General features: G+C 40.9%; 4 protein-coding genes across 7 annotated transcripts; 3 read left to right on the top strand and 1 right to left on the bottom strand.

Moving 5' to 3' along the window:
- On the top strand, nucleotides 1–11,397 carry fam193b (family with sequence similarity 193 member B). 4 transcript variants are annotated; one of them, XM_079669094.1, is made up of 11 exons: nucleotides 1–176; nucleotides 1,502–1,780; nucleotides 2,401–2,587; nucleotides 4,491–4,709; nucleotides 5,340–5,751; nucleotides 5,971–6,154; nucleotides 6,281–6,514; nucleotides 8,335–9,400; nucleotides 9,526–9,598; nucleotides 9,736–9,808; nucleotides 9,936–11,397. In XM_079669094.1, exons 1-11 carry the CDS (start codon nucleotides 15–17, stop codon nucleotides 9,984–9,986), a joined length of 2,940 nt encoding a protein of 979 aa, XP_079525220.1. In that variant the 5' UTR covers nucleotides 1–14; the 3' UTR covers nucleotides 9,987–11,397. The 4 variants fall into 4 exon arrangements, with proteins under 4 accessions (XP_079525220.1, XP_079525219.1, XP_079525218.1 ...); XM_079669093.1 differs by having other exon boundaries at nucleotides 9,523–9,598; XM_079669092.1 differs by having other exon boundaries at nucleotides 8,335–9,424.
- A 579-nt stretch (nucleotides 11,398–11,976) lies between these two features.
- ddx41 (DEAD (Asp-Glu-Ala-Asp) box polypeptide 41) lies at nucleotides 11,977–18,386 on the top strand. The gene is made up of 17 exons (XM_079669102.1): nucleotides 11,977–12,166; nucleotides 12,637–12,732; nucleotides 13,169–13,319; nucleotides 13,433–13,507; nucleotides 13,631–13,691; nucleotides 13,772–13,908; nucleotides 14,023–14,095; nucleotides 14,182–14,335; nucleotides 14,671–14,807; nucleotides 15,471–15,633; nucleotides 16,449–16,580; nucleotides 16,701–16,772; nucleotides 16,854–16,950; nucleotides 17,275–17,424; nucleotides 17,531–17,602; nucleotides 17,728–17,838; nucleotides 18,010–18,386. The coding sequence occupies exons 1-17, from the start codon at nucleotides 12,140–12,142 to the stop codon at nucleotides 18,144–18,146; spliced, it is 1,845 nt and encodes a 614-aa protein (XP_079525228.1). The 5' UTR covers nucleotides 11,977–12,139; the 3' UTR covers nucleotides 18,147–18,386.
- Nucleotides 18,387–18,471: 85 nt separating this feature from the next.
- dok3 (docking protein 3) lies at nucleotides 18,472–24,223 on the top strand. Its single transcript, XM_079669104.1, has 5 exons — nucleotides 18,472–18,790; nucleotides 20,111–20,410; nucleotides 20,690–20,780; nucleotides 21,722–21,909; nucleotides 22,990–24,223. Exons 1-5 carry the CDS (start codon nucleotides 18,734–18,736, stop codon nucleotides 23,815–23,817), a joined length of 1,464 nt encoding a protein of 487 aa, XP_079525230.1. The 5' UTR covers nucleotides 18,472–18,733; the 3' UTR covers nucleotides 23,818–24,223.
- A 132-nt stretch (nucleotides 24,224–24,355) lies between these two features.
- On the bottom strand, nucleotides 24,356–27,694 carry atoh1b (atonal bHLH transcription factor 1b). The gene has a single exon (XM_079669121.1). The coding sequence runs from the start codon at nucleotides 25,308–25,310 to the stop codon at nucleotides 24,672–24,674; it is 639 nt and encodes a 212-aa protein (XP_079525247.1). The 5' UTR covers nucleotides 25,311–27,694; the 3' UTR covers nucleotides 24,356–24,671.
- Nucleotides 27,695–27,993: the final 299 nt, after the last annotated feature.

Raw genomic sequence — 27,993 nt, 5'->3', positions numbered from 1 at the left:
TAAACAACACCGTAATGGCAAGGAAGAAAAGCAAGCAGCCAGGAGTCGCCCAGAAGGAGCTTGCGCCCGGACAGCAGACCGCACCGAAGAGCCCAGTCTCTCCCGGCGATGCAGCTGACGGTGGCGGCGGCGGAGATGCTGGGCTGGATAGGCTGGCCAATACCAGGGCGAACCAGGTAGCTAGCAACAAGCCAATTGCTGCTTTTAATACAGGCTAGCTAGCATATGAGCTAGCATCACTCTGCTAATCCAAGCATCTTTCATTGTGCTATTTTCTTCTAGCTAGATTGTGCAGATGCGAAGTTATATGCATCCGCTGTCTGGTTGAAAGCTATTTGTATCGTTATGTAGTAGTCGTAGATGTTATACTCTCACATCGATTGATATGTTAATAAATAAATAATAGGCTCAACTTAGCTAACAGACTCGTCCCTAGCAGGCGGCGTTGAGGCTAGCTTTGCAGCCCAGCTCCTCTGACGGACAGGTGACATTGTGCCTCGGACAGGTCGTACCATTTCCAGCATTTACAACTATTCATCCGCACAGCTTACATTAGCCCGAAGGCTAGCTGGGCTATCATCTCCAGCTAGCGCGTTGCAAACGTGCTTAGTGCCTGCAGTTGAACCCAATACACAGGAACCACACAGCCAGCAGTAGCTAAACAGCTGCTAGCAAGCTAATTATCTGGTTAGCTGTACTAGATAACGAGTTCACAATAAAGCTAGCTAACTAGTTCGAGTTTTTGTATTCGACTCTATCATACTGTTTACCTCTTTTGCTGTGTAGCAATACCGGAGTGTGACAGGAGCTCATGTTAAAAAAAGTTTAATGCATGAAGCTATCGGACAGTGATGCCTAGGCTTAGTAGGCTAGCTAAGTCGAAGTCAGTGTGTTAGCTAAGTTGAGGGTAAACACTAACCTTAGCCTTAAAAAGAGAAGATGCTACTGCAGGTTTTGACCACTGTTGCCTCGGCAACCATCTGACCTCAGACCCTTACGTTTTCACATGTTAAACCACCACAACGGTATGAGGCCAGTTTCGACGCGTCCCAATGCTACTGATAACATATTTTATTTTTAGGCAGAATTGTGTTATGCTATTGTAATTATCAACATTCACTAAGCTTTTATAGTATTATGCAACTATACAATTATATCCAGAAAATACTGGAAAACATCTCCTATATCCATAACTGTTTAGAGAGTTGTTGATTTAACCTTTTAAGTTTTGAATCACCTTTGTATTATTCGTTTTTGCTGGATGCACTGAATAACAAACTAACTGACTGTAAAATGCACACATAATCCATATTTTAAAAGGTCTGTGGACTGCCTACTATGTTTTGGTGACAATGTCATAATGCAGAAACTATCCTGACAGACATCTGACGTAGTAGACCATATTTTTCTTTTCAATCACAGGCGTGTACTCAACCTCTTTATCCTCTCTCTCTCTTCTCTCTCTCTCTCTCTCTCTCTCTCTCTCTCTCTCTCTACCTAGCCTATGCACACCTGCTGCCTCCTGTGCCACCGAGAATTTAAGGACTGGGGAGCAAACTCTGTGAACGGACTCCCTGGGGGCCATGGGACCAAGCTGGCTGATGCCGTGCCTGCGCTCTCCCAGGCCTTATTGCGGGAGGCACCAGGGCGTAAGCTTGCTGATGCCGTGCCCTCGCTGTCTCAGTCCCTGCTGGGAGAGGTGCCTCTGTGGATATGTCAGAGCTGCTGCAAGAGTGTGGAAGAGGAAGAGAGGCGAAGCACCCAGGAGCAACCAGCGCCGGTAAATAAAAAAGGACTAATTTGGGTCATATGTCTGGATCCTTTTTTACAACTTCTTTGTATTACGTTTTAGTTTAACTGTGTTGGTTTCTGTCGACGGAGGCAATCTCTTCTTTATTCATCATACAAGGCATGTGCTTACTCACTAAATAAATCGTAGTCGTAAGTTTAAACGTATAGTCTTTCTGCATATTTAGTAGTACCTTATTTTGTATTTATGTCTCTGGCATATCTAAGGCAGCAGCTATCAACTCTGCTTTCTTAGGGTTTTTTTAACACAAATTTTTTGCATGAAATGCAAATGTCAGACTTCTCTTTCATCTTACTTAAGCTTCACTTGAGATGAACTTGGTGTCCCAGAGGTTTTGTTGATATTTGGTTCAAACATGCAAATGTGAGGAATAAGGAACAGAATGAGAGACGGCTACCTGCAGTGATTTATTTTATGTTTTGTTTGTTTTTTTACTTAATATGGATTTATGGATTTTTCGCTTGTCAATCTACTTTCAATGTATTACAAGCACATTTAGTTTGTTACTTGGTGCCAATAGGTTAGCCTACTGTATTTAAACAGCTCTGTGATTAACCAGTGTGGGCTTTGTTTTTTTTATTATTATGCAGGTACCATTGTCACACTCTTCCTCCTGTAAGTCCCAGAGCTGTGGGAACGGTTACCCGGAGCAAAGTACTGTGGATTGGGACCCAAGTTCCTTCCTGTCAGCCCACAAACTGTCAGGGCTCTGGAACTCTGCCCACACCAACGGAGGGGAACACTGCAACCACAACACTTCTTCACACTCACAACCAGGTCTGTCTTTGCAGGGTAAAACACAGCTCCAGAAAAAACATCTAGTGACATTGACAGTAATTGCTGAAAACATCAAAGACCTACATTTCAGGCTGTGTTGCAAGTTACAGTTTTGTAAAATATACACAAATGTGGTTAGAATCAGTCTCTAAGGATGGCTTGTTAGCCTTCTTAGTTCCCAATAAATGTGTGATTTATTTTTGGCCACTTTGTTCAGGTGTTAGTTTATTAGGTCTTAGAAGTATAAAGAGGCATCTTGTAAAAGCTTACTCGGTGAGGTAGATGCTTTTAAAAATAACACACTTTCCATCGAAGATGATTTTACTAAATCAGAGAATATGACTTGTGACTAAAAAAGCTAAAAGAATACACTGGATTAAAAATCCACATTTAAGTCTTTGTCAAATTTCAGGGATTACATTAAGGTCACAATCTGTTTGAATATCTTCTGAGATAAACTTCAGAATTATTGAGCACTTATTGAATTCAGCTTTTTAATATAAATATACTTTAAAATGGACCCTTAAAACCCTCTTTTATAGGGCTGTGGTTGAAAAGTGATCATCTCTTACATAAAGTGTGATTTATTTCTTGAAATATTTAACTTCCTTAGATCTAATAGGGAATTGTGTTTGGTGATGGATATGATGGCTTTCCCAGTAAGGATTGTTTAGTATAATGAAGTGAATGATGGTGGACATCGAAGTGCCTGGGTCAAGATGCATCAAAGCATTTTAAGATATAGTTGAATGATGTTGTATCCTAGCTAAATCATTGGACAGATATATCATTTTATCATTTGAGCATTTCTTGGTTCAATAGGACTGTATAACACATTTACTCGGGTGCATCACTTCGCTATAACATTGTCTAGCCATTGCAGCGATACCTGAGAGAAGTGCCTCGAGAGGAGAATGGAATGTGAAAGTGTGGCAGGTTTGTCCTGGGCCTGAGACGGGCAGTTGTTTTATACGGGAAGCATTACATTTCAGACAGCTATGATTTTAGCTTTTGTCTGTTTGCTTCCTGTTTCTTGGCTTTATTCAGACCACCTGTAGAGTTTACCGGATGCATAGTTATGGTTCTATCTCTAGTTTAGCTTATTCTCAAATGGGTCATCTTGCCAAATTGCATTTAACTCTTGTAAAGGAAATTAGTCATTCTTGATGGCATTTGTGCTCAGTGAGTGCAACGGTACACTTTCTGCATGGACTCAATTTAATCCCAGAGGCCTGCCTTTGTTTAACTTTATTCCATTTAAAAGTTTGCAATAATAACAATAATGTTTTCAACTAGAAATAATATCCCTGTTTTATAAGTTGAATTAGAATCGAGCTAACTATAGTACTTCTAGATGCCATTGCAGATGTTTAAGCTGGTATCAAAGGGGAAATTTCTGCACTGATAGCCGGTGTCAGGCAGAATTGCAAAGTGAAAGGCTGGCTGATAGGGAACCAATTTAAATGCAGATAGTCTCCTTATTCTATAGCTAATACATTGTAGTACTACTTCCTTGTTTTTGTTTTGATTATCAGAAAGGGGCTCTCCCCTTTTAGAGCTTAAGAATGTCTGTCAATGCTGGTTTCTTTATCATAGCACTGAGAAATGATCACCATTGGACAGATGAACATGTTTAAACATGCCTTCATAGAGAAGGAAATTATTTGTACGAGACATAAACCGCAGTCTAAAACAAGACTGTTGAATGACTGAAATCTCAGCACCAGGTAATTTTTTCAGGATTATTCAAGGACATTGATTGAAGCACTCAAACAATCCAGGAAGTTATGGTACTCAAATCAAAATACCATTATTTTTGGTTGGAACTTTTTGTCAGATTGTCTTAAAGGGACATTTCCTTTTAAACCCATCATCAAATTAATGGAACATTTTTAATCTCCAGGTTTAACAGCAGGTTCAGCTTGTCATGAGAAAAGAGGACTCCATGAAGCACCGGGGAAATCTGCTAAAACGTCGGGGGCCAAAGTCTGTCCCTACAGTCACCCGTCATCCCAGACCTCCAGTGGATCTTCTGCTGGGAGCCCCCTGTCTACCTCAGCAGATCTTTTTAAGACAACGCCCAAGCACTTCAAGACCATGTGCCGTCGACCAACACCGCCAGGTAACACTTCCTGTGACTCTTAGGCACTTGCCCATTTGAGGCTAGAGGCCATCCCCCTTGTTAGCAAACCTGCCATCCCCCTTGTCCCTCCAGTAGCAATAGAGAGGGTTTAAAAATACCAAATCGCCTACTGCTTTAAAGGTTTAACAGCATTTACAAAATCTAAATCTAACTAAATATTTGAAATATCTTAATCAACCCGCAATGTTAAACCTTAGGAAAATGTAAGGACTAGTTATTCATATTTAATGATGACTTCCTGTAATAGACACCATTATTTAAACAATATTTTTATATCGCACAGTCAAAGATCTTAAAAATAAATGGCTTGCCTATTTTATTTTAAACTTACTGTCAAAGTAAACTTAGATAATTTATACGCAAAGGGGACATATTTGATGTACACCTTAGATATGAGTGGTAAATGCATTAATATTAGCCAAAGCATAAGAGTTCTTTACGGGACAAGTTGTGCAAACTTGACCCCCCTCCCAAGTTACATTTCTGTCTGTACCCGTAACTTATTCAGGTAGTAATAAACCCCTCAAAATAAACTGTGCAGACCAGAAAAAAAACTGATACAGCATTTATGATTTTGAGTCATTTATATTCTTGTTTTCTGTTGTCCAGGTGAAGCCTTCCACCCCAGTGAACACCATCAGCACACAGACTTGTCGGTACCCCCCAACAGTCCCACCGGCCTGTCCTCCCAGCATTCCTCCCTCCTGCCTCCAAAGCCGAACTCTGGGCAGCACGGCCACGTCACCTCCTCGTCCGGCGCTGGCGTCGCAGCCCACGCTCCCTTCTCCCCACTGGTACCAAACCTCCACGGCCCCTCAGCCAAACTCAACTCTCCCAGTCCAGACAGTCCCACACCTGTCCATAAGCCCAGCCCCTGCAAAAACTCCCACATTCCTGCCGTGAACACTCAGCACAGCAAACTGGGCACGTCCATCATGGGCTGTAACCACCCTTGCAATGGACACAGTGCGGGGACCGTGGCCCCTTCAAATGCGGGCCATCTGACAGCCGGGGCCTGCAGGTAGGGATTCCTTCATCAACATTGCTTTTTTGAAATATTTTAATCCATCTGCAGTGTTAAATTATAGGAATATCTAAGGAGTAGTTATTTATATTTTATATTTTACAGACTTCCAGTAGTTTTTCAAGTGTTTCATCAAGCTTTAGGGGACACCACAAAACCGCTTAAAAAATACAAATGCCTTTTGATGGTCAATGTCAATTATGTCTATTTGTGTAGGGACCAGGCGTGTAAGGGGCACAAAATGACTAATGGGACGTTATGCCACCCTTCGTCGGAGCTGGAGGAGGGCGAGGATGAAGACAGCAGCTCTGAGAGGAGCTCTTGTGCCTCCTCTTCCACCAATCAGAAGGACGGGAAGTACTGCGACTGCTGCTACTGCGAGTTCTTTGGGCACAATGCGGTACTTTAAACGTTTTTTTGTTGCTCTCGAGTAATAAATGAGAGTTTCCCTTGCTTTTTCCTGCTTGTTTAACATTTAAAAGAATCTAACATGAAATTATTTTTGCTATATATCGTTTGGTCACAGCCTCCAGCTGCACCAACCAGCCGTAACTACGCTGAGATCCGGGAGAAGCTCCGCTCACGTCTGACCCGGCGTAAAGAGGAGCCGCCTCAGCGTCAGGATGCAGAGCTGACAGTGGCCGGCGCCATCGACAACCGGGATGTAGACGAGCTGCTGGACTTCATAAACAGTTCTGAACCCAAACCTGTCAACAGTGCCAAGGCTGCCAAAAGGGCCCGACACAAACAAAAGAAGAAGGTAGAGTCACTTAGAAATGTGATACATTCTTTTTTCATTTTTATTTTAAATTGTATCCTCTAATATGGGGCATTGTTTTTGAGATGTGGATACTCATACTGATAAAGAACACTACTGTATTCCAAATGCTACCAAGTCATATATATTCTTTAAAACAAGGAATACTAATAATACATTTTTCAAAACACAAACACCTCTAGAATAGTTATAAGCTAAAATTAGACTTAAAGTATAATCCTTTCAATGACTCCAAGCAACACATTTCAAATTAATGAGTTACTATCAAATTAAATGAATACAGCTCTGATATGGCACTAGGAGATTAAAGAGAGAGTGACATCAATGAGATAAAATGACAAACAGTAGCGTTCGATTACAAGAGGCATACTTTAATTTTAACACACATATCACTAATAAAAACAGCTCTATAGAACGTGTATTGCATGATTTAAATTAAGTAAATGGCTGTTGCTTTGATTTAATAAAAAATATTTTGAATGATAACTAATAATCAAGAAACTAGGGGTGTAACGGTACACGTACCCCGGTTTGGTACACGAAAGAATATAACGTTAAACGTACAAAATTGAGAACGTGAACAACTTCTTGGAAGTAATCTCAGGTGCTGCGTCGCAGCATTCAGAGTAATTTGCTCACATTGGGTTCAACGCGTCATAGAGCAAGTCATTTCATTGGACGAGAGGCATACTATGAGAGCTGGTCACAGGGATGCGTTCAAATGTAGTCAGTAATTTGAGGAACTGTCTAAATGGCGAACGCAGATAAAGTTGAGCTCGAAAATCCTCCAGCATCATTGAAGGCTCCGGTTGGGAACATTTTGGTTTCGCAGTTACGTACAAGGATGACGGACAAAGACAGGTGGACCGAAACAAAGCTGTTTGTCGGCATTGTTCATCTAACATTGGTTACACGGCTGGCAATACATCAAACTTGCACACTCATTTGAAAAGGCATCACCCGAACGTGAATATCACTGGTACCAAAAGAAAAAAGACTGAAGTGCAAACCCAACTCCCTCTAGCAAATAAGCCTCCACCACTCGCAAAAAGTTCAGACCGAGCCAAAGCTATTACAAATGCCAAATATCCTTATGTTGCCATGTTAGCAAAGCGCTACCTGGCTGTATCTGCTACCTCTGTCCCTAGAAAGGGTGTTCTCCACAGCAGGAGACATTGTTAGTGCCAGCACATCTGCCCTTTCGGCAAGCAATGTGGACAAGTTCATTTTTCTTTAAAGAAACATGAAAATACAATGACAAGCAAGTCATGATGTCAAACTGGCTGCTTAGGTAATAGTACAGTTCAAATACAGATTATTTCAGTTCATCAAAATGCTGCACCTTAATGTTTATTTTATTATATTTTGTATTTATTTGAGCGAATATTCACAGTTTAATAATAATTAAAAACCCAAAACTAATGGTTTATGTTTTGTGAGTTCAAGTAGTAAAGTTCAAATACAGATTATTTCAGTTCATCGAAATGCTGCACCTTAATGTTTATTTTATTATATTTTGTATTTATTTGAGTGAATACATTATTCACAGTTTAATAATAATAAAAAAATATATATATATATTTTATGTTTTGTGATAATTTGTTCTGCTGTACCGAAAACGAACCGAACCGTGACCTAAAAACCGAGGTACGTACCGAACCGAAATGTTTGTGAACCGTTACACCCCTACAAGAAACAAATCGGACCGTTTGATGTCAAAGTGCTGCAGATGCATTTTGGTCTGCAGCAAAGAAACCATCGATGCTTCATACTTACTGACGTGTAATCTATTTCTGTTTCAGGAAAAGGCTCAGCAGGGAACGGGTGCTGCAGGCAGTGACCCCAACTCCGACCCCTCTGATCCTGCCGACGACGAGCCCCTCGCTGACGGCTCAGAAGCCAGTCGGCTGCTGGATTGGCCTCAGCTGGAGCTCGAGCGTGTCAACAGTTTCCTCACCAGTCGGCTGGAGGAGATTAAGAACACCATCAAAGACTCAATCCGGGCCTCATTTAGCATGTACGACCTCAATCTGGATGTTAATGACTTCCCAAAGAAGGCCGCCACGCTGGAGGGCAACCATTTACTGTCCCATCTCAATGGTTCCTCTGACCTGCAGCAGATAGACCTGGACTTGGCACCTCTCTCACTGGGAAACTTTAAGAGCCACCTGGACCTGGTTAATGGATGGGAGGACACGACTACGGTCTCATCCGCTAGTACAGCCCCCAACACCACCACGGCCTCAGGGGTCCCTCCTGGGTCCAAGGACATCCAGCGGTTGCACACTACCCCCAGTCTTTCGAAGCTCATAAGGGTTCGCTCCCCAGAAAGATGCACTTCCACTGGACCTGACAGTTTGCTGCAGGTGCCAGCCCAAACCACAGCTAAATCGAATGAGGACGCCCCCGATCCCAAGAACACGACGGTTGGGAACGGGAGTGCAAAGTCAAAGAAGAATAAAAAGCAGCAGCAGCAGCAGCAGCAGCAGCAGCAGCAAAGACAGGAGCAATCTGTGTCCGAGCAAAACACCAACAAACCAACCAAAGCTGCCTCTGGGAATGACACACAGAAAAGCAATGAGTGCAAAGAATCGGCTTCTAACGGCACAAAAGGTGGGAACAGACAGCCCCAGCACTCTGCGGAGAACCAGAGGAACGGGCCAAAGAAAGCCGAGGAGGGCAGATCGTCTAAACACGCAGCAAACGGTGGCGTCTCGAATGCACACAGAGGGAAAGGCGACCCGGACACACGAGGAGGTCGATCCGAGCTGGATTCAGAAAGCAAGACGCACCCCAGCATTCCAGCGAGTGGGCAGCAGCAGCAGCAGCAGCAGGCCAAGGGGAAGAACAAGAAGAACAAGAACAAGGGTGAAAAATCCAGCAATGCTACTGGTACAATAAACTATCTTTGAGACTGTGCTCACTATCTGAATTGTTTCTCAGCTTGTAATGCGTCTAACCAATGTTTTATCGTTTTTGTTTTTCCTTAGAAGATGTCTTTCTCCCTAAAGAAGGCGATCCAACCGAAATGGATGAAATTGATCGCGAAGTGGAATATTTCAAAAGGTAGGCTTAACGTGGCAGAGTTTAGGGTGCTTTAAAAAAAAGAAATGTATTAGCTAAACTATGCTTATTGATTTTAACTTTACTAAAACTGGGCAACATTTCTTATTATTGTTTGTCTGTCTTTGCTTGTTTTTTAGGTTTTGCCTTGATTCTGCAAAACAAACTCGCCAGAAGGTAGCAGTGAATTGGTCCAACTTCACCCTCAAAAAGGTTCCTTCCAATGCAGCTCAATAACTTGGACGAGTGCCAGAAAAACTCCACACCACAAACTCTTTCAGTAGAGCCCACTTGGCCTGAGGCCTTCTCTCATTCCCTGTCTCTTCTCTTTCTTCTTAAGCCAAGGAACCCTGGTTCAAAATCCTACTCCATTCAGAGGACTGAAACATAACGTGTGGCTGACAGGCCAGGGATCATTCTCCAGGCCAACTTTACCCGATGCTATTATTGCAATGTTCACTAAACGAGATGCAAAATTGGTAAAAAAAAGTCTGTTGAATCCACTGCATCCATGTGCTTACGTATGTAGTATGTAAACAATTACCTTACGTGAAATAAATGTTTTTATCACAAATCTGAGACATTTTAACGTTGTTAAACTTCTGAATTCCAATTTGGTGCTCATTATACATGTCCTTCTGCACAGCTAGTTTCCCGCTCACTTCAGCAGTCTCAGTAGACACTGCAGACCATTTGTCTAGTAATGTAACTGTATAAGGAGCACAAGACAACAGTTTGACCTTGGTTGTTGATGATTTTCAATTCGACTGCTTTTCTCAATATTTAATTATGATCATTAAATGATTTAATAATCAGTGGTTGAAAATGATAAACGCTTGATTACCCATGAAACTATGTTTAAGACATGAATTGTGTGCGAGTTTAGTTGATCAACAGTGCTAAAAGAACCTATTGGAGAACGTACTGTGTGTAACACTTGGCTCGCAGAAGGCATCTTATTTAACACAAACCCAATGAAGAACCCATGGGACATGTGCAACAGAAACATCTGAATAATGGTCCACACTTCTGTATTTGGCAAAGTTCAAATGTCTGTTGCTTCAATGTCAATCTTCCCCTGGTTTTAATCTTGAACAATTGCATATTTTATAGTGATTTTCATTATACACTCCTCCATCTGTAGAAGAAAGTCCTTTTCCACGGTTTTCTAACTCTTAAACTGTTATTTTAACCCCTTTATCCCTTCAGTGACAGGTACACCAGTGTGTAATGTTCATGTTAACGTTGGAACCATCACACATTGTATGACACAGTCAATTTCAATGCTTGTAAATATTGAGTGATTATTTTGGGCCCTTTTGAGCCTTTGTCATGCGTTTCTGGGGGTTGTGCTTGACATATATTCAACCATCCTACTCTTTCCCTTTACTGTGACCTTGGTGGCATCCTGTACCTCAGCTAGCCTATCTTAAGTTGAAGTCTCGATAATCTTTTGATGATAAACGTCACTGAAGAGTTGATACCTTTGAGACAAGGGCCTTGAGATTTTCACCATTAACCCATGTTTTTAGGTGACGGCTTTCATTGAGGCGGATAAGTTATTTCCTGAATCTGTGCTGAGATTTTGTTTTCATATAACAACATTGATGCTTTCCAGGTTATATTCAATTAGAGAAGATTATCTTAATGTTTCGAATGTAGATTTATACTATATCAATAATAGCCAAGTGTATGTTGGCTTGTTTCTTTTTTTTTAATTCACTTTTGATACTGTGAAAAATCTTTCGTTCAGAAAGATTAAAAACAATACAGTTTTGACAAAAAATAAAGTGTGGCCTTTGTTTTCTTAGTTTATCTATGAAGTTTGGTTTCAATGATGGATATAAATGCCCATAAACTGTGTAAAAGATAAACCATTTGCACGAGCTGACTGAGGCGATTTAAAATGTTCCCTGAGGTTTGACCCTTCCTGCGACCAGTTCAACTTGGAAAAGGAGAAGGAAAAGCGGTAATTAAGAAAAAAGGAGATCTGGCAGAAAAGGTGGGAGAAAGACCAGAAAGGCAGAGTGTCTTATCACATTGTGACCTCTATAAAGCTGAAAGAGAAAAACTAAAGGATAAAGTTATGGAGGCAGAGAGGGAATGGACTGTTTGGTATTCTGGGAACAGAAGGAGAAGGAGCAAGAGCTACCAGAAAGGCACTGTTTACCTTTCTGAGTGAAACTGGGGTATGTAAAATAATCTAACATTAGGTTAGAATAGATCATGGATTTTAGTTTTATTTATTTCATGTTTTTATTTTATTTTTGATTACATCATAGATACGTCCATGAGCTGAAATGGAATGACATGATGATACACACGCATGTACAGTAGGTGGAGCTATGCAACTAAAAGCTGTTTGCGATCCGCCATTAAAACAGAGAAGAAGAAGACCCTTCCTGTGTCCCGTACAGCAGCATCCTAGCTTCCTGTGTTGTGTAAACATTTGGATTGGGACTCTTTATTGAATAGGGTGCCGACTATTTTTTCAACAACTAATTAATTTAACTTCATAGAGAACGTAACTATATTAATAACAACATGGAGACTGAAAATCGATCCAAAAAGGTACGTTTATTCATTCAGCATGCATAGTATGAGTTTACACTGGCAAGCTAACACTAGCTTGAGTTAGCTAGCTAATCCTCACCTCTGTTTATAGGCGATGTATCCATTAAGCAGTTCAAACAAGTATAACTGGTCAATAAACAACGTTACACAAACATGTTTAAACAATATGCAGTTTTCTATTAGATGTCGTATGTGTGTAAACGGTGTTCGGTAAACTACCGCTAACGGTAGCCATAATGTAGCGCCACAACAATACGTGATGGTGACGTTCAGTTTTCTGAAGTCTGCTACAAATACTTTACCTTTTGTTTAACCCTTATCTAAGTATAAGAGTGATATTACTTGATTGCGTTTTTCATTCATTAATAACATCGTGGTACTAAAGCCATTTAATCATTCTGGCTTTAACATCTCTTTCTACAGGAAGAGATAATACTATCGATGATAATGTTGATGTGTTTGTACAGAGACCCAATGTGGAGGAGGAAAGGTCTGTCTTAGAGGAAGCGGAGGCGGACGACTATGTTCCGTATGTTCCTGTCAAAATTAGGAAACATCAAATGGTAAGTTATTGTGCATTGTCCTGTTTTGACTCTTGAAAAAAAAAAAGGATACCCTAATCTGATCCACCGGCCCGGTATCAGGGCACAGATCTCATTTGTCAGATCAGTGATGTTGGCCAAACTAAAACTTGATTCTCATAAAGTGAACTAAATACATATAACCTTTTTATAGAAAAATAGCTCTAGGAATCTGCCTTGGCTCATACCCTTAGTTCTAGTATCAGGATAGAAAAAGTGTTGTTGGTTCATCCCTTATTAGCGGTAGCAGCCTACATGGTCAGATTAGATAGAATTTTCTTAAGGAACTTAACATTTCTATAAAAGTTGTATCATTGAAAGACAATTGTATATAGATGTTACAGATGTATACCAACATCACATCCCATTGCCACATATTCAACTTAAACAATATATATTATAAACGCGTACCTCACAGCTACAGAAGATGTTACGTCTGCGAGGAAAGGCGGTGGACGAGGAGCATAAGGACAGTGGGGAGGAGCAGAGGGACGAGGACGAGGGTCTCGGTCCGCGCTCTAATGTCAGTCTCCTCGACCAGCATCAGCACCTCAAAGAAAAAGCAGAAGGTATTCAGTTTATACACAACCCACTGGATATGGGATATTGCTGTTATTAACATAGTGCTCATTAAACATAACCTGATTGTATTCTCACTAGCAGTGTGTTTTTGTATTTACAGCCCGTAAGGAATCAGCCAAGGAGAAGCAGCTGAAAGAGGAAGAAAAGATTCTTGAGAGTGTCGCAGAAGGCAGAGGTAAAATTGCTTTCTAGTTAAAATATTACAATAAAAATCACATTTACTTTGAACAACAGTTTGTGAAAATTGTTCTAACTTGAAAACTAAATCTGGGTCCTTTTTTAATTCCTCCTTTATCAGCTTTGATGTCTGTGAAGGAAATGGCCAAAGGTATCATATATGATGATCCCATAAAAACAAGGTACGCTCTTGATACGTTAATTCTATAAAGTAATATTGTTTGACAGTTTAGGAATTATTAATCGTGAATGTTCTCTATAGCTGGAAGGCACCACGGTACATCCTGAACATGCCAAACACTCGAAATGAACGCGTCAGGAAGAAGTTTCACATCCTTTCTGATGGAGACGGCATCCCTCCTCCAATCAAAAGCTTCAGGGAGATGAAGCTTCCACCAGGTGCAAACACGCTCCTTCTTCCACACATGAACAAAATAATTGTCTTTCTGTGCAAGGCATTTAGCGCGCCCACCTGATAGCCACCTGACAACAAATCTGTGTGTTGTTTTACAGCAATTCTTAAAGGTTTGAAAAAGAAGGGAATTGTGCATCCCACACCAATTCAAATCCAAGGAATCCCTACAGTGTAAGTGCAAAAACAACCAGACTGTGAAATATGGAAGAAATGTTGAAACCATAAACTGTTCATGTATTGACGGTGTGCGTCTGTAGTCTCGCAGGTCGAGACATGATTGGAATAGCCTTCACTGGATCCGGAAAGACTTTGGTCTTCACTCTGCCCATCATCATGTTTGCCCTGGAGCAGGAGAAAAGGCTGCCTTTCGTCAAGAGAGAAGGACCTTATGGACTTGTCATCTGTCCTTCTGTAAGAAACACCAGACCATCCTACTTGATTGACGTTGCAGCTTGAACTGCAGCATTAACCCTGATTGATGTTTACAATAAAAATGCAGCATTTCCTTGCACTTTAGACAGATGGCCTTTACTCAGGGGCGCCGTAAGGGGGTGAAAAGTTAGGACGACTCTAAGGGCCCGTGACTGACAGGGGCCCAAACTATTTCAGAACATTAAGAAAAAAATGTTTAAGTAACCAATGTGATTATCTTTTCATGGGGCCCAAAATCCCTTGCGCGCGCCCCTGCCGTTACTGTGAGCATCAGCTGAGCGTATCTGATTTGAATACTTTCTCCTTCAATCCAGCGAGAGTTGGCGAGGCAGACTCACGGCATCCTGGAGTACTACTGCAAGCTGCTGGAGGACGAAGGAGCTCCTCAGCTGCGAACTGCTCTCTGCATCGGAGGAATGTCTGTCAAGGATCAGATGGAAGTAGTTAACCAGTAAGTAACAGTGGAATGTGTGGGGGGAAAATGGCTTTCTGTATGTCATCCAGGATTTCAACGCTACATTAAATCATTCAGAGAGGATGAAAATAGCCAAATGTTCCAGATATAATGCAATCACATGATCATATCCTAACCTAGGTTAGTGGTTGCCAACCTTTTTTTGTTGTGTACCCCTTGAGCTGGTCGCCATTTTACAAATGATGATTCGTCTACATTTTTCTTGTGTTAAACCCTTTATTTTCGTATTTCACCCATCTGCTGCTTGGATGAAAATCACTTGTATATAACTCCCCCTTAATACAAATGCATTTAAACTTGACATTTACCCTTATTGTGAGTGAAAAATAATAATAAAAACAACAAGTTTCAAAATCTGATGTTAAGACTAAAGCTTTAAATGAGACACTTGAGCCTACATATCTTTCATACGTTTTGATAGTTCTGGAGGCAGGAAACCAGGCTTATAAACATTTATTTAAAAATGCTTTTTTGTGTGGAAATATATTGCAATCCCTAATCTTTCTCAGAACCCCTGCAATCCCCTCCAGTACCCCTAGGGGGCCCTGTATCCCCAGTTGGGAACCACTGATCTAGGCAGCAAAAGTACTGCATTTCAAAAATACAAGCCCAATGAATTTACCATTCCACTGATTGTAGTGGTGTCCACATGATGGTGGCTACCCCTGGACGACTGATGGACTTGCTGCAGAAGAAGATGGTGAGTCTGGACATCTGCCGCTACCTGATCCTGGATGAGGCTGATAGGATGATTGACATGGGTTTTGAGGAAGACATCCGAACCATCTTCTCTTACTTCAAGGTGAGGTCATCTTCTGCTTCAGTGTGCGCCAAATGACAGCCACCATAACATTGATTATGTTAAGATATTTGTCCTGTGTTGGTTGTTATTTGGTCAAATTCAGATCTCGGTTAGATGTTAGTTGTCATTAATAAATCAAATCTACAAAATGTGTCCATAAAATCGAGTACTCAATACTTTTAGAACAAAGAAGAAAATGTTGTTACTGATACTGTAAAACTATCTGTAACACCAGTTGAAATTGTTATTCACACATTCCTGATGCTTTAAGAGGCAGCACATTTCGTCACCTCCTAAGCCCTCCTAAGATTAGTCCATCTGGCAGCTGTTGTGCTCAATCAGTTAAAGGGGCCCTATTATTCCCATTTCCAGAGTTCATATTTTTACTTACTTTTACACACTTTTACTGTGTCATGTTACCACGCTTTAATTTTCAAAAAGTAATTTATTTGCTCATACTGACTGTGCTGCAGCACCTCTTTTCACCCTCTGTCTGAAACCAGAGCCCAGTCTGCTCTGATTGGTTAGCTGGCCGATTTTCTTGTGATTTGTCAATAGCTTAGTGATGTGTCAGAATGTCCCGCCCCTTAGCAAATCACGTACAATGTGTTGAAGCGAGAGTGGGGGTGTACATTTGGGATTTTCAGACCATTAACATGCAAAATAAATCGAAATAATACAATAAAGGAAGGGGAATATATCAAAAAGCATAATAGGGCCCCTTTAAAAATTGACCGTTGACTCTTTTTAAGACTGAAAACTGAGCCTTAAAGCCAGATATGAAAAGTTGTATAATGTATTATTTCTCTTCCCAGGGGCAAAGACAAACACTTCTTTTCAGCGCCACTATGCCCAAGAAGATCCAGAACTTTGCCAAGAGCGCGCTGGTGAAACCCATCACCATCAACGTGGGCAGAGCTGGAGCTGCCAGCTTGGATGTCATCCAGGTGTGTTTATTTGTTTCTTAAAGATGTTTTCCATCTAAGTTGGGGAATTCATTGCCTTTTTTAAATCCACTCATATCAAATTGGTGTAAACTAAATAATAAATACTTTGTGTGTGTGCAGGAAGTGGAATACGTCAAGGAGGAGGCCAAGATGGTGTACCTGCTCGAGTGTCTCCAGAAAACACCACCTCCTGTCAGTACTGTCACAATTGACAAAGCAAAGTGTATAACTGACACATGAGAAAAGTCACTAACTCTCTGTTCATATCAACAGGTGCTGATATTTGCTGAGAAGAAAGCCGATGTAGATGCCATCCATGAGTATCTGCTGCTCAAAGGAGTGGAAGCAGTGGCCATCCATGGAGGAAAAGGTCTGCACAGCACTTATCTAATTCATAGCAATAAATACAGAGTTGTAGAGCCTGTACAGAATGGAAGTACTTGAATGAATATCCAACCCAGCAGCAAGCTTTAGAGCAATATGTACACGGCTTTCCTCATCAATGTTCTCGCAGTTGCTCGTCATCACCACCAGATGCCAGCCTGCCTGCAAACGTCACAATTTCTGCTAACTTTTTTTTGACATTTCCAAAGAAGAGAAGTTATTGCAGAAGCTTCTCTAACAGTTTCCATTTGTCATTGTCTTGCAAAATACACTTTATGCAATATTTGTTATGTTTGTGTTAATTTTCCAGATCAAGAGGAAAGAACAAAAGCCATAGAGGCGTTTAAAGAAGGAAAGAAGGATGTCTTAGTTGCCACAGACGTTGCCTCCAAGGGTCTGGATTTCCCAGCTATACAGCATGTAGTGAATTATGACATGCCTGAGGAGATAGAAAACTATGGTAAGAGAGGATAAGAGGATGTGTGTATATTTTTATAAGCCCTGGCCTCAAATGGTAATCATCAGTTCTCCATCATTTCTTACATTTTGGAATCTTCTTGTTTCAGTCCACAGAATTGGTAGAACTGGACGATCAGGCCAGACTGGTGTTGCCACTACGTTCATCAATAAGGGCTGTGGTAAGAAAGATGACCAATAAAGACTGTACAGGAGCATAGATTTCTGAATATGTGCAATTGATTAAAGTGAATGTAGTCATCTTAATTTGGTTTTAAATGACATTAACTTGTGTCTTTCTCTATAGATGAGTCGGTGTTGATGGATCTCAAAGCCCTGCTGGTTGAAGCCAAGCAGAAAGTTCCTCCAGTGTTGCAGGTGCTCCAGACAGGAGACGAGACCATGCTGGACATCGGAGGTAAGTCTTTCACACTAAATCTAGTTTTTCTCTTTCTACAGGCCTACTACATGCTCTTCACTAACAGGATACTCCTTTTAAGAATCAACCTAATATGATTATTTGAAATCCACCGAAGTGTGCAGTGTTTGCAAACCCATTCTGACCAATCTGATTCTCATGTTTCCACAGGAGAGAGAGGCTGCACATTCTGCGGTGGTCTGGGTCATCGTATCACAGACTGTCCCAAGCTGGAGGCCATGCAGACCAAGCAGGTCACCAACATCGGGCGCAAAGACTACCTGGCTCATAGCTCAATGGACTTCTAAAAGTTTCATATTCGTGGGAAGAGTCTCCAATGCGAAATGGACCTGAAAAACATTTTTGAGGAAACTACACCTTTGTGTCGTGTCATTGAACTAAGGAAGTGTATTTTTAATCTTCACTTGACATAGTTTGCAAGTGAATTTTCTTTGTTGCCCTAAAATCTGACATTTTTTTGCTGGATGTGTAGAATTTGTAATATACATTTTGATACTCCAACTGTAAATAAAACCACTTTATCCTTTGATGATTTTTCATGTTCTTATTTAAAAAAAAATTAAAGGTGAGGTACCAGTTTTGTATCGTGAGGAAGTTGCCAAAACTAGCACATTTATGCAAAGGGAAGTAGACTCAAGAAAACTGGAACACACAACTTGTGGGTACTTTCTTTTGCAACGGTGAAGTTGCAGATCAGAGATATCTGCACTAGCAGACTTATGCAAGTTATCAACAGAATGAAAGCTGCTGCTGACGTAGTGGAAACATTTACTCTAGTGGCTTTGTAACCTAATTTTAACCTCCTGGTTTGTAACATCTTGACCACAGAGCATCAAGAGCTAGAGTGAAAGATTTACAGACGGAGCTTAAAAGCATGGAGGTCGTCTTCAAGGAAGGAAAGCTGTACCTTCAGAGCGTCAAGTTTGGAAAAGTAAGTTTTATAAGAATTTTGCATACTGAACATTGGTTCCTCATTTAGGACTGAAGTCATTGTGGTAATTGAACTCGGTTCAAAAATATGTGACTGCTTTCATGAAGTGTGTATTAAAAATGATCAAAGGCTCAGTTGGCGATGAAAATGTTTTTGTGTTATTGGCACATCATTTTCAGTCATTTACACATAATTGAGGGTAAATGAATGCAAATGTTTAGTAAGGTGATACTTCTCAAACAATGTTGCATTATTTGAAACGTTTCACTTCAAAAAAAGTTTACATTATTAACTAAAAGTCTTAAGTTATCCTACAATCAGATGGCGCAGAATAGAGCAGGTTTTGCTGAGTTATGAGAATGTCTTTTCTGATGTGTCTTAGGAAGTTCTATGTGGTTTGCAACTCTGTAACCACATGCAACTAAACAATCTGTATACTTTCTTTGACTTCAATCGCAGATGCAATCCTTTACTGATGTATATTGATTCTATTGTTCAGGTCTATGTGGACGTAGGTCTGCTTGACCAAATTTGAAATAAGCCACTATCGTAATGCATATATCTTTCTAAAATGTGTTTCAAGTTCAGAAGTGCATTTCTAGCTCTTTTTTTTCATTAAATACCTAGTTTAGCAATATGTGACATTTAGGGAATTCAATGTAAAAACTCCACTAAGATGCTACTGCGGTTTAAAAAGTGCGGACCTCGGCTGATGTAGAAACCTAATGTGTGACAATTTTTATGCGCAGAGTAGCATATTATCTTAGTACTACATTTCAGATAAAGAAAGATAGAAGAATAAGACGGGAACATTACAAGAGACATAATTAAAAAAAAATGATTTACAAAACATACAGTAAATGACCATAGGTAAAAGCAAGTTAGACAAATAAAGTTAACATAAACATTTTCACTACTTATTAAAGCTGTTTAGTGTAATGTAGTTTAACTCTACAGGGTGGCTGTTTAAGAGGCTGAGGGGCAAGGACTAAGGTCATTCATAGGTCATCTTAAACAAATTAGAATGATCTTTAATTCAATTCTGTAAGTTACAGGCAGTATTGTTGCAACACACTTTCCGTAAAGTAAGGTTTCACTCTTTTGACCTCCTTACCCCCATTAACCCTGATCTCTGTGTGGTGCATTGACTGTTGAAACTTTCAACAATCCCAGCAGGGTGTAGATCGTCATGCGGGGCAGAAATCTAGAGCTGTGTGTTGTGAACAATCTAAGCCAATCATAAACTGTGCCTGCTAACTCTATATTACTAACATCGATTAACAGTTACTTTTTTATTTCCCCCTCTGTAATCTACTACAGAAATCATGGCGGAAAGTATGGATGGTGCTTTTTAAGCCCAGCTCCTCGGGGGTCGGTCGGTTTGAGCTCTCTGTACTTGACAAAAATGACGCTGCTGACCAGAGGAAGGTCTGTCGGCAGAAAACACCTGAAAGAAAAGTGGTGCGTCTCCAGGACTGCCTCAGTTTCATCCCTGCTCCAAAGGTGTCCTGCCCTTCGGGTTGCACCGCCTTCTACTTACACACCGCTCAATGCTCCTTCACCCTGGCCTCCACCACAAGCCAGGACTGGCTTAGTGCCCTCTCACTTCTGGCCTTCCAGGTACAAATATCCATTAAATCACTTTCCCCTCTTCTTTCTAAATAAGAAGCAGTCATTTCATTATTTGGTCAAGGTGAGAATAAACTTTACTCACAATTGGAGCTAGATAGCACAATGAGGAAGTTACTAAAGTATCTGTTACATCTGTCTCTGCACTTCTCTAATTCTTGTGCTTACACAAGCTATGTTCTTTCTTACATCTTACATCTTTAAAGTCATAAAATGATAAGAGGGTGCTGTACACTCCATGTAATGTTTACCATGCCACTGTGTTTACAGAAGGATCCAGGGGAATCACACGAAGGGACTTTTGAAAGAGGAAATGGTTTGACCATGGAGGACAATGACATTTACTCATCTTGGAAGACCGGTAATGCTTGTTGTTCTGCATACTGTAGAAAACAAGGAATCAAAAATAATCATTAGTGAGGGCCAGATTAGTAAGTGCCAGCTGAATTGTTTCTCATCAGAAACCAGCAAAAACATATCCTCTACCTGGTGGTGAATGTAAAGGATTATATCCATAGTTTTCCACATTTTTCCTATATGAAATTAAACATGGTAGCCTACTGACCAAGGTAGTTGTTGAGGTCCGAATTACGCTATCTTTGCAAAGGGACTGTACAAAATATATTATAGGGTCAAATAGAGGAAGGGTATGGTGATATTTTTGGGCTAAAGGTTTTTGCAGAGACGTCATTCCCAATATGACATGGTGCTCAAATGTTACCTCCAAAAAGAATATCTGACTAAATAGATAAAATAAATACAAATAAATAAATGTTATTTTGAATTCTTTTTTTTTACCCCATATCAGTAATACAAAATTTGATCTAATATAAATAACTCAAATCATCCTTTGATAGGGTAATATTAGTAAACTGCTGAGAGTATTTTAAGAAGGAAGAAGCTAGCTTGTTTTTGTCTTCACCGCATCATAAATTCAGGACACCAGACAAAACCTAGAATATGTGTGAGTATGAGCAACTAAAGCCACTAATTTATTCAAACATGAACGCCAAAATGTATTAGCGCCAGCAAGCCCTGGTTTACACACATTTATTTCTTTTTTTATTTCCTAATGGATTACACTTGTCCTGAAAAATCCATGGAGCCCAGTCACAGGCAGAGATTAGCTATAGCAGTTTTAAATCAGTCTGTTTCTGTATCAGAATATATTATACATTAATTCCCTTTTGCTGATTTATTTTTGCTCAGACTTCCTGAAAAGTCTATTTACTTTATATGCACTTTGCTAACCTCACTGTGTTGTAATGTTTTAGTAAATGTTTTCATGTCTCTCATGTTTAGATGTGACCCTTCCTCCAAACCATTACCAAGTGATTGTCCAGAGCACTGAGGCATCGAGGAGGTGCCGGTTGGCTGGGAAGTATCTGGCCTCCCCACAGAAAGAGGCTCTGATACTTCGGAAGATCAATACTGATCACATAATCTACCGCTGGCCATACAATTTTTTGCGCAAATTTGGACATGTTGAGGTAAAGTATACTTACTTATGAATTCCATAGTCATTATAAACCAGACGTTCAGCTCAGAGAACACCCATGTCTTTAAAGGACTAATTCAACATTTTGGAAAACAAACAAATTGGCTTTCTTGCAGAGAGTACGAGATAATGGATTCCCTTTTCATATCTGTTCGATAATATGACACGTCAGCTATCAGCTGGATAGTCTATTTTAAAGGTGGGGTATGTCATTTATTTCAGAAACACTTTTTGTTATATTCCATGGAATGCTCTTAACATCCCGATAGCAATGAATATATGAAATGCTTTGACAAGAATAAATACATAAAACAATTTAATCTGTGGAAGCCGTGGCGCTCTAAAAAGCACGACCAATCATTTTAGTCGGCCCGGCTAAAATAACTGGATGGCCTACCTGCCTGTCAGCCTTCTCTGTGCACAAACTTATCTCGTGCCCTCATTGGTCATGTGTGCGTTTGTGTGTGTTGAAGGAGGGGCTCTGCAAGGAAGTCTGAAGGAAGGGGCAGATTTTTTCCGGTTGTGTACTTTCAAATTCTGGCGCACTCTAGCTGGTTTCTCCAAAATTACATACTCCACCTTTAAGATAACATCTTGAAACAGAGAGCTACAACTAGCATGGCCTTGTCCAAAACCTACCTAACAGCACATCTAAAGCTCACTTATTAAGATGCGACTTCTCCATTATCTCTCAAAACGTAGTGTGTTTTTTTTTGTTTTACTTTCAAACAGAGAAATCCTAGCTATTTCCCCTGTTTGCAGTCGTTACGCTAAGCTAGGCTTAGATGCAGGTGTTTCCAGGTACATAGTTCGGCCACCATACAGACATGTAACATGTTAGTTAAACACCTTTGTTTAACTTAAAATAAAAGCTAGTTTTCGCGGTTTCCCAGTTTCCATTTTTCATGCTAAGTAAAGCTAATTGGCTGCTTATAGTAGCTTCATACGTACCCTACTAACATGAGAGTGGTCCTGATCTTCTCATCTAACTCTCAGCGTGAACATGATTGAGCATACTTCCCAAAATGTCAAACTATTCCTTAAAAATGTGTGTTAATGCATGTGATTTCAGGACGGATTCAGCATTGAAGCAGGCCGCCGCTGTGAGTCAGGAGAAGGCGTGTTCACCTTCCTGTCCGAACATGGTTCCCAGATATTCCAGGCTATATCAGATCAGTGCTCCATGGAGAGGAGGTCATCTAGCAAGCCACACAGATCATCGATGTGTGAGCTGTCTACTGGTTTCCTCCCAACCACAACCAACTGGTGCCCTGCTCCTCCAGTCTACAACCATGCAGATGTTGACACGGAGGACGAGTCTGCCACCCAATACTCTACTATTAATTACAACCCTGTATTAAATGTAAGGCCGCTATCTCTTGTTGAACCTCATAGCAATGAGATGTTTGGAGAGGAAGGTGAGGAGGAACGTTGTCAATCCCTGGATGCTGTAAACCAAGGTAATGTCATGGAGGACGACATTTATTACAACGTAAGGAGAGCCACACTTCCAATGATCAGACAAACCCCAGAGTGCATCTATGCCCATGTGAAAAAAGTGGATCTTCCTTCAGAGCCCCAGCTGCAGCTCTTGTCGTCACCCTACCCACAGCCTCCTCCCTGCACCTTTCCCCAGTCTGTCCCCTACGCCCCAGCCCATTATCAATACCAGCATCAGCCCTCTGCAAATGACTTCTTCCAGCCGGGGCACAATGCACAGGCACAGGCGGTGGATGACATGAAGGAGACGGAGGAGGACATGAGCTCCTCCACCCTTGTTACCCCCACAGAGGCCCGTGGCAGTTTTAAACACAGGCTGGCAGAAATCCTTTCTAAGGACCTGGCAAAGTTCCAGCCACCTATTCCCTCTGGAGCAGGCAGCCCCACGTTTTCTCATTAGGCTATTAAGAGAAAGACCAGGAGGAGAGCATTTAATATGATAGACTGTCATGAAGCAGTATTAGTTTCCTTATTTCTTTGCAATCCTCTCTGCTGGGAACATTTGGCATCAGACTTTGGCTTACAAATCTATATTTATCTGTAGCCTGTATGAAAACGCCTCTGGAACACATTTCATTCTGTGGATTGTTTTGCAAAAAGAGGATCTAGTGTTGCGCTTCACTGAAGCTATATGTTCTGCTGTATTTTAATGTGACATTGCCATTATAGCTGATTAGCTTAATGAACCCTTGAACTGTTTCATTAAGGAAATAGCTTTAAAGAAAATATGTTTCATTGTTATATTCAGAGTTTCAATTAAAAAAAAATTCCATTTCTTAGGGAATGATAGTTTTCTCACATATTAATCAACATTTTGGCAGCACTACTACATTTTGCATATGGATGAATCAGTCTGCTTTGGACTGGTAGAAATATTGACACTGAGTAAAATGTCCTACTGACAATGAAACATCAAAAATACAACTTAAAATGCACAGTCATGTTTTCAGTATATCTTTATTGTATCAAAACAACTCTCATAAAATACCCCATAGCTATACATAAATATCAAAATAATTATTTTATAATTTAGACAAATGGTGATGGTTCAGGCCATAAAGTGCAAGAAGGCCTCTGGGAGCTCACCATGGCCTTAGGAAGTACAACAATCAGTCAGTGTTTCTTCATTGGCAGTGCATCATCTACACTAAGATGACAGGAGAATATTAGTCCATCTGATATGACCAACATTTCTACAAACTGTAATATTTGGTCCAATAACACACTGCAGAATAAACAGTAAGAAGCTTTCTGTCACTGTCTTCCACTCAGACTTTCCTCCATGTCACTGAGGTGCAAAGATTCCCCATCACTGCCGTTGGAAGAAGTCATTGATTGATTAGAGTCAGATCCAAATATAATAATGTGGCCTACTGAGGGGTCCCTCTGTTCCCCGCTCAGAGGGCTCTGGCTTTGCGCAGTGAGAGAGTGGATCAGACTCATCCTCTTTTCCGCAGGACTCCTGCACTCAGGGTTAACCACACCGGTCAGCAGCTCCGACAACTCATTGATGTAAATCTGCGCCAATTGGAGGGTATCATACTTGGACAACTTTCTCTCGTTCTCCATTGAGGGGATGACGCTCCTCAGCTCGTCAAACGCTTGGTTCAGGCCGTTCATCCTCCTCCTCTCCCTGGCGTTGGCTGCGACGCGCCTGTGTTTCTGCGGGCCAAAGTGGCTCACCTGCCCCCCCTCATCTGCTCGGTCAGAGTCAGTCTCTGTGAGGCCCATTGGCACACGGTCTTCCAGCGAGAGGCCCGCGGCTGCAGAACCGTCCCTCCTGGAGAACGCATGAAGTGAGTTAGAAGAAATCCACGTTTTGGAGTTGATGTGAGCCATGCTGAAATCCTCTGGGAACTCCGGCCAGCTTGATAGTTCTGATTTTGCAGTCATCCCTTCTCTGGCCTGTGGTCGCACACTGCAGTGAAAGGTCACACAGAAGACTCTGGCTGATGCTTTGGGCTCTGAATGAGTCTGCACTGCGCCAGCATTTTATACTGCCTCCCCTCAGTCACCTTGTGTCAGTCCCGGCCCTCCGACAGCCCTGTAGCCTCAGGAGGCTGCAGCCAATCGCAATCCCCCCTGACCCTGTCAACGAACAATTAGACAAAGCTCTACTTTTTCTCTCCTATTGTGCATTGTAACTCAATCACGACCTTGTTATTATCCTCACACAGAGGGGAGCCAAAAGTATTAATCATTTAAGAGCGTGGTTTATATGTTTCAAAAGCTCGGTTAAAGGTGATCTAATTACGTTTGTGTATAGTAGTGAAGTCTGCGCTGCATGTCTGTTGGCTTTTAGGTGTTGTTAAAATAAATAACACGTTTATGTACTGTTTATAATTACACCACCGAGGCTATTTTAAATGGCATCAGATATTGAGCAGCCCCATTCAGTGTGTTGCGCAGTTTCTACTAAAACTAAAAACGTACTTCTTTATTTTAGTTATGTCCCTTGATGGACCTGCAGTGTTGAGGTTTGTTCTCAAACAAGCAGTAAAAGCTGAACAATCTTTCGCGGATTATTTGCAGAAGAATAATAAAACGAACAGGTGGAAGGCAAGACATGAGACACACCTGTTAGCAGGACCATGATAACCGATAAGTTGTCTAAAGGCGATTTATGAATCATTTAGCAGGATGCCAGCATCAAAACATGCACACGTCATGAAGCAAAAAGCGCAGTTATTATTATTATTATTATTATTATTATTATTATTATAAGGGGTGTAAAGTAGATTGACTCAATTAGCTAAGTACAAGTTTAAGAGACGTGTTCTTTACTTGAGTATTTCAAATGTTTGCTACTTTGTAGGCCTATTTCTGCCTCACTAAAATTCAGAGCTAAAATGTGTACTTTTTTTTACATTTATTTAATATCTTTAGTTACTTTGTTCATTTGGATTTATGATGTGAATATATAATAAACACTTAAATAAGACTTTAGTTTGACCTGTATACAACGTAATTACATTTGCTGCACCTTAACCAGTTTTGATAAACTCATGAATGCACAATAACTATTATCAAAATCTATAATATTTATTATTCTGCATAGTGATTACTTTACTTTTGGTACTTTAAGTATGTTTTGATACTTATACTGTTGTACCTTTACTCGAGTAACATTTTGATTACATTAACTTTGACTTGTAACAGAGTAGCCTATTCCTACACTCTGGTAGGCTACTTCTACTTTTTCTCAAGATCTGAGTAGCCTACTTCTCCCCCCTCTGATTATTATGATTAATACAATTTGCATTAGCATTAAGATTGGAGTTTTATTTTTCTTAATAAGACCAAATCAAGTCAGATGCATTCATTTGGATCGGTCACGTGGCCCCTGTGCCTATCAGCTGGTGTCCCCTGGCACCTCGCACAAGCTACACACCTCTGTGACAACCAGAGTCCCCCCACGTCTCCCATATGCCGCGCACAGCGACAACTCTTCCTACCCACTGACACCAGTACTGACACAGGAGCTAATCACTCATTATGTCATCAATTACACAAGAAACCACCTCAGCATCGCGTCTAAGATGTTGTGATGATGGCAACTTGGACACATTTAGCATTCATCGCCCCTCTCTACTTCTTCTTCTGCTTCTTCTTCTTCTCTGTTTGTGTATGTGTGACAGTCGGGGTCGAGCACTGCTAAAGAAAATCACCGTGACCTGCCTCGCCGCCAGCAGTTTAATGAGGCCTGGTCTTAGTTGAATAAATCGGCACGCTCTCCGTCCTGGGGTGTCCATTCATTTTTTGGGCAACATGAATATTTCATTCCTTCAGCCACACTGCCAGCGCAACAGCCTGCAACCCTGCGTGCTGGTTTAAAAATGCGGCTACACTTCCCATCTGCTGCGGGGCGTGAGCGGGGGAGTGGCAGCGGAGGCCGAGGAGGCGTGAGGAACATTTCTAAGGTCAACTTTAAACCGACCTCCTGTAAGAAAGAGACTGATGGGTCCCACCAGCCAGGGAGGGGGGCTGTAGACAACATGACTGTCAACTGGGGAGCTATGGCAACTTCCAGAGCTGGTTTTAGATGGTGGGCCATATATGCAAAACGTCCACTTCCCTAACAACTGAAAGAGTTACACTTTGAAGGATTTCCATAATTATTAAAAGTTGTAGGGGTATCTCTGTAGAGTATTCTAACCTGCAGCATATTAAAGGTAAGCCTACATATGTTTAAATGTGCAGAAAGATAAAAATGTAATTTAAGGGCATGTTGAGCATCACAGATTGGTTTGCACACTGTTAAAATGAGTTTGAAAAAAAGATTAAGCAACCAATAAAGATTATTATTTTTATTCAAACATCTTTTTAATGTTATGTTTGCTTGATTTGGACCTAATGTGTATGAGGCCTTTTATTTGTAACATTGTGTCATATTCCACTAACTGTATGTTTCATTTGCAAAGTAACTTGAACTATTGGCTCTAAAATCAAACCAGGAGTAAACATTGAAGTAACTGCTCTGTTGAGGAGGCAGGTTATCGAGCCATAAATACAATATTACACTCTCAAAATTAATATATAGCTTGTGCACTCTTTGTCTCAGGATGATACAATACTG

The sequence above is a fragment of the Notothenia rossii genome (genome assembly GCF_949606895.1).
Source record: "Notothenia rossii genome assembly, chromosome: 3".
Lineage (NCBI taxonomy): Eukaryota > Metazoa > Chordata > Actinopteri > Perciformes > Nototheniidae > Notothenia > Notothenia rossii.
Note: the sequence above shows the minus strand (reverse complement) of the source record. Positions and strands in the feature narration are given on the sequence as shown.

Coding starts and splice junctions, on each gene's coding strand:
- dok3 (XM_079669104.1), top strand. CDS start 18,734: ATGGAGGTCGTCTTCAAGGAAGGAAAGCTGTACCTTCAGAGCGTCAAG. Junction 18,791..20,110: donor AGAGCGTCAAGTTTGGAAAA/GTAAGTTTTATA, acceptor AATCTACTACAG/AAATCATGGCGGAAAGTATG. Junction 20,411..20,689: donor TCTCACTTCTGGCCTTCCAG/GTACAAATATCC, acceptor CTGTGTTTACAG/AAGGATCCAGGGGAATCACA.
- atoh1b (XM_079669121.1), bottom strand. CDS start 25,310: ATGACTGCAAAATCAGAACTATCAAGCTGGCCGGAGTTCCCAGAGGAT.
- ddx41 (XM_079669102.1), top strand. CDS start 12,140: ATGGAGACTGAAAATCGATCCAAAAAG. Junction 12,167..12,636: donor CTGAAAATCGATCCAAAAAG/GTACGTTTATTC, acceptor GTGTTTGTACAG/AGACCCAATGTGGAGGAGGA. Junction 13,909..14,022: donor GGAGATGAAGCTTCCACCAG/GTGCAAACACGC, acceptor GTTGTTTTACAG/CAATTCTTAAAGGTTTGAAA.
- fam193b (XM_079669091.1), top strand. CDS start 15: ATGGCAAGGAAGAAAAGCAAGCAGCCAGGAGTCGCCCAGAAGGAGCTT. Junction 9,425..9,522: donor AAAATCCAGCAATGCTACTG/GTACAATAAACT, acceptor GTTTTTCCTTAG/AAGATGTCTTTCTCCCTAAA. Junction 9,809..9,935: donor CCAACTTCACCCTCAAAAAG/GTTCCTTCCAAT, acceptor TTTCTTCTTAAG/CCAAGGAACCCTGGTTCAAA.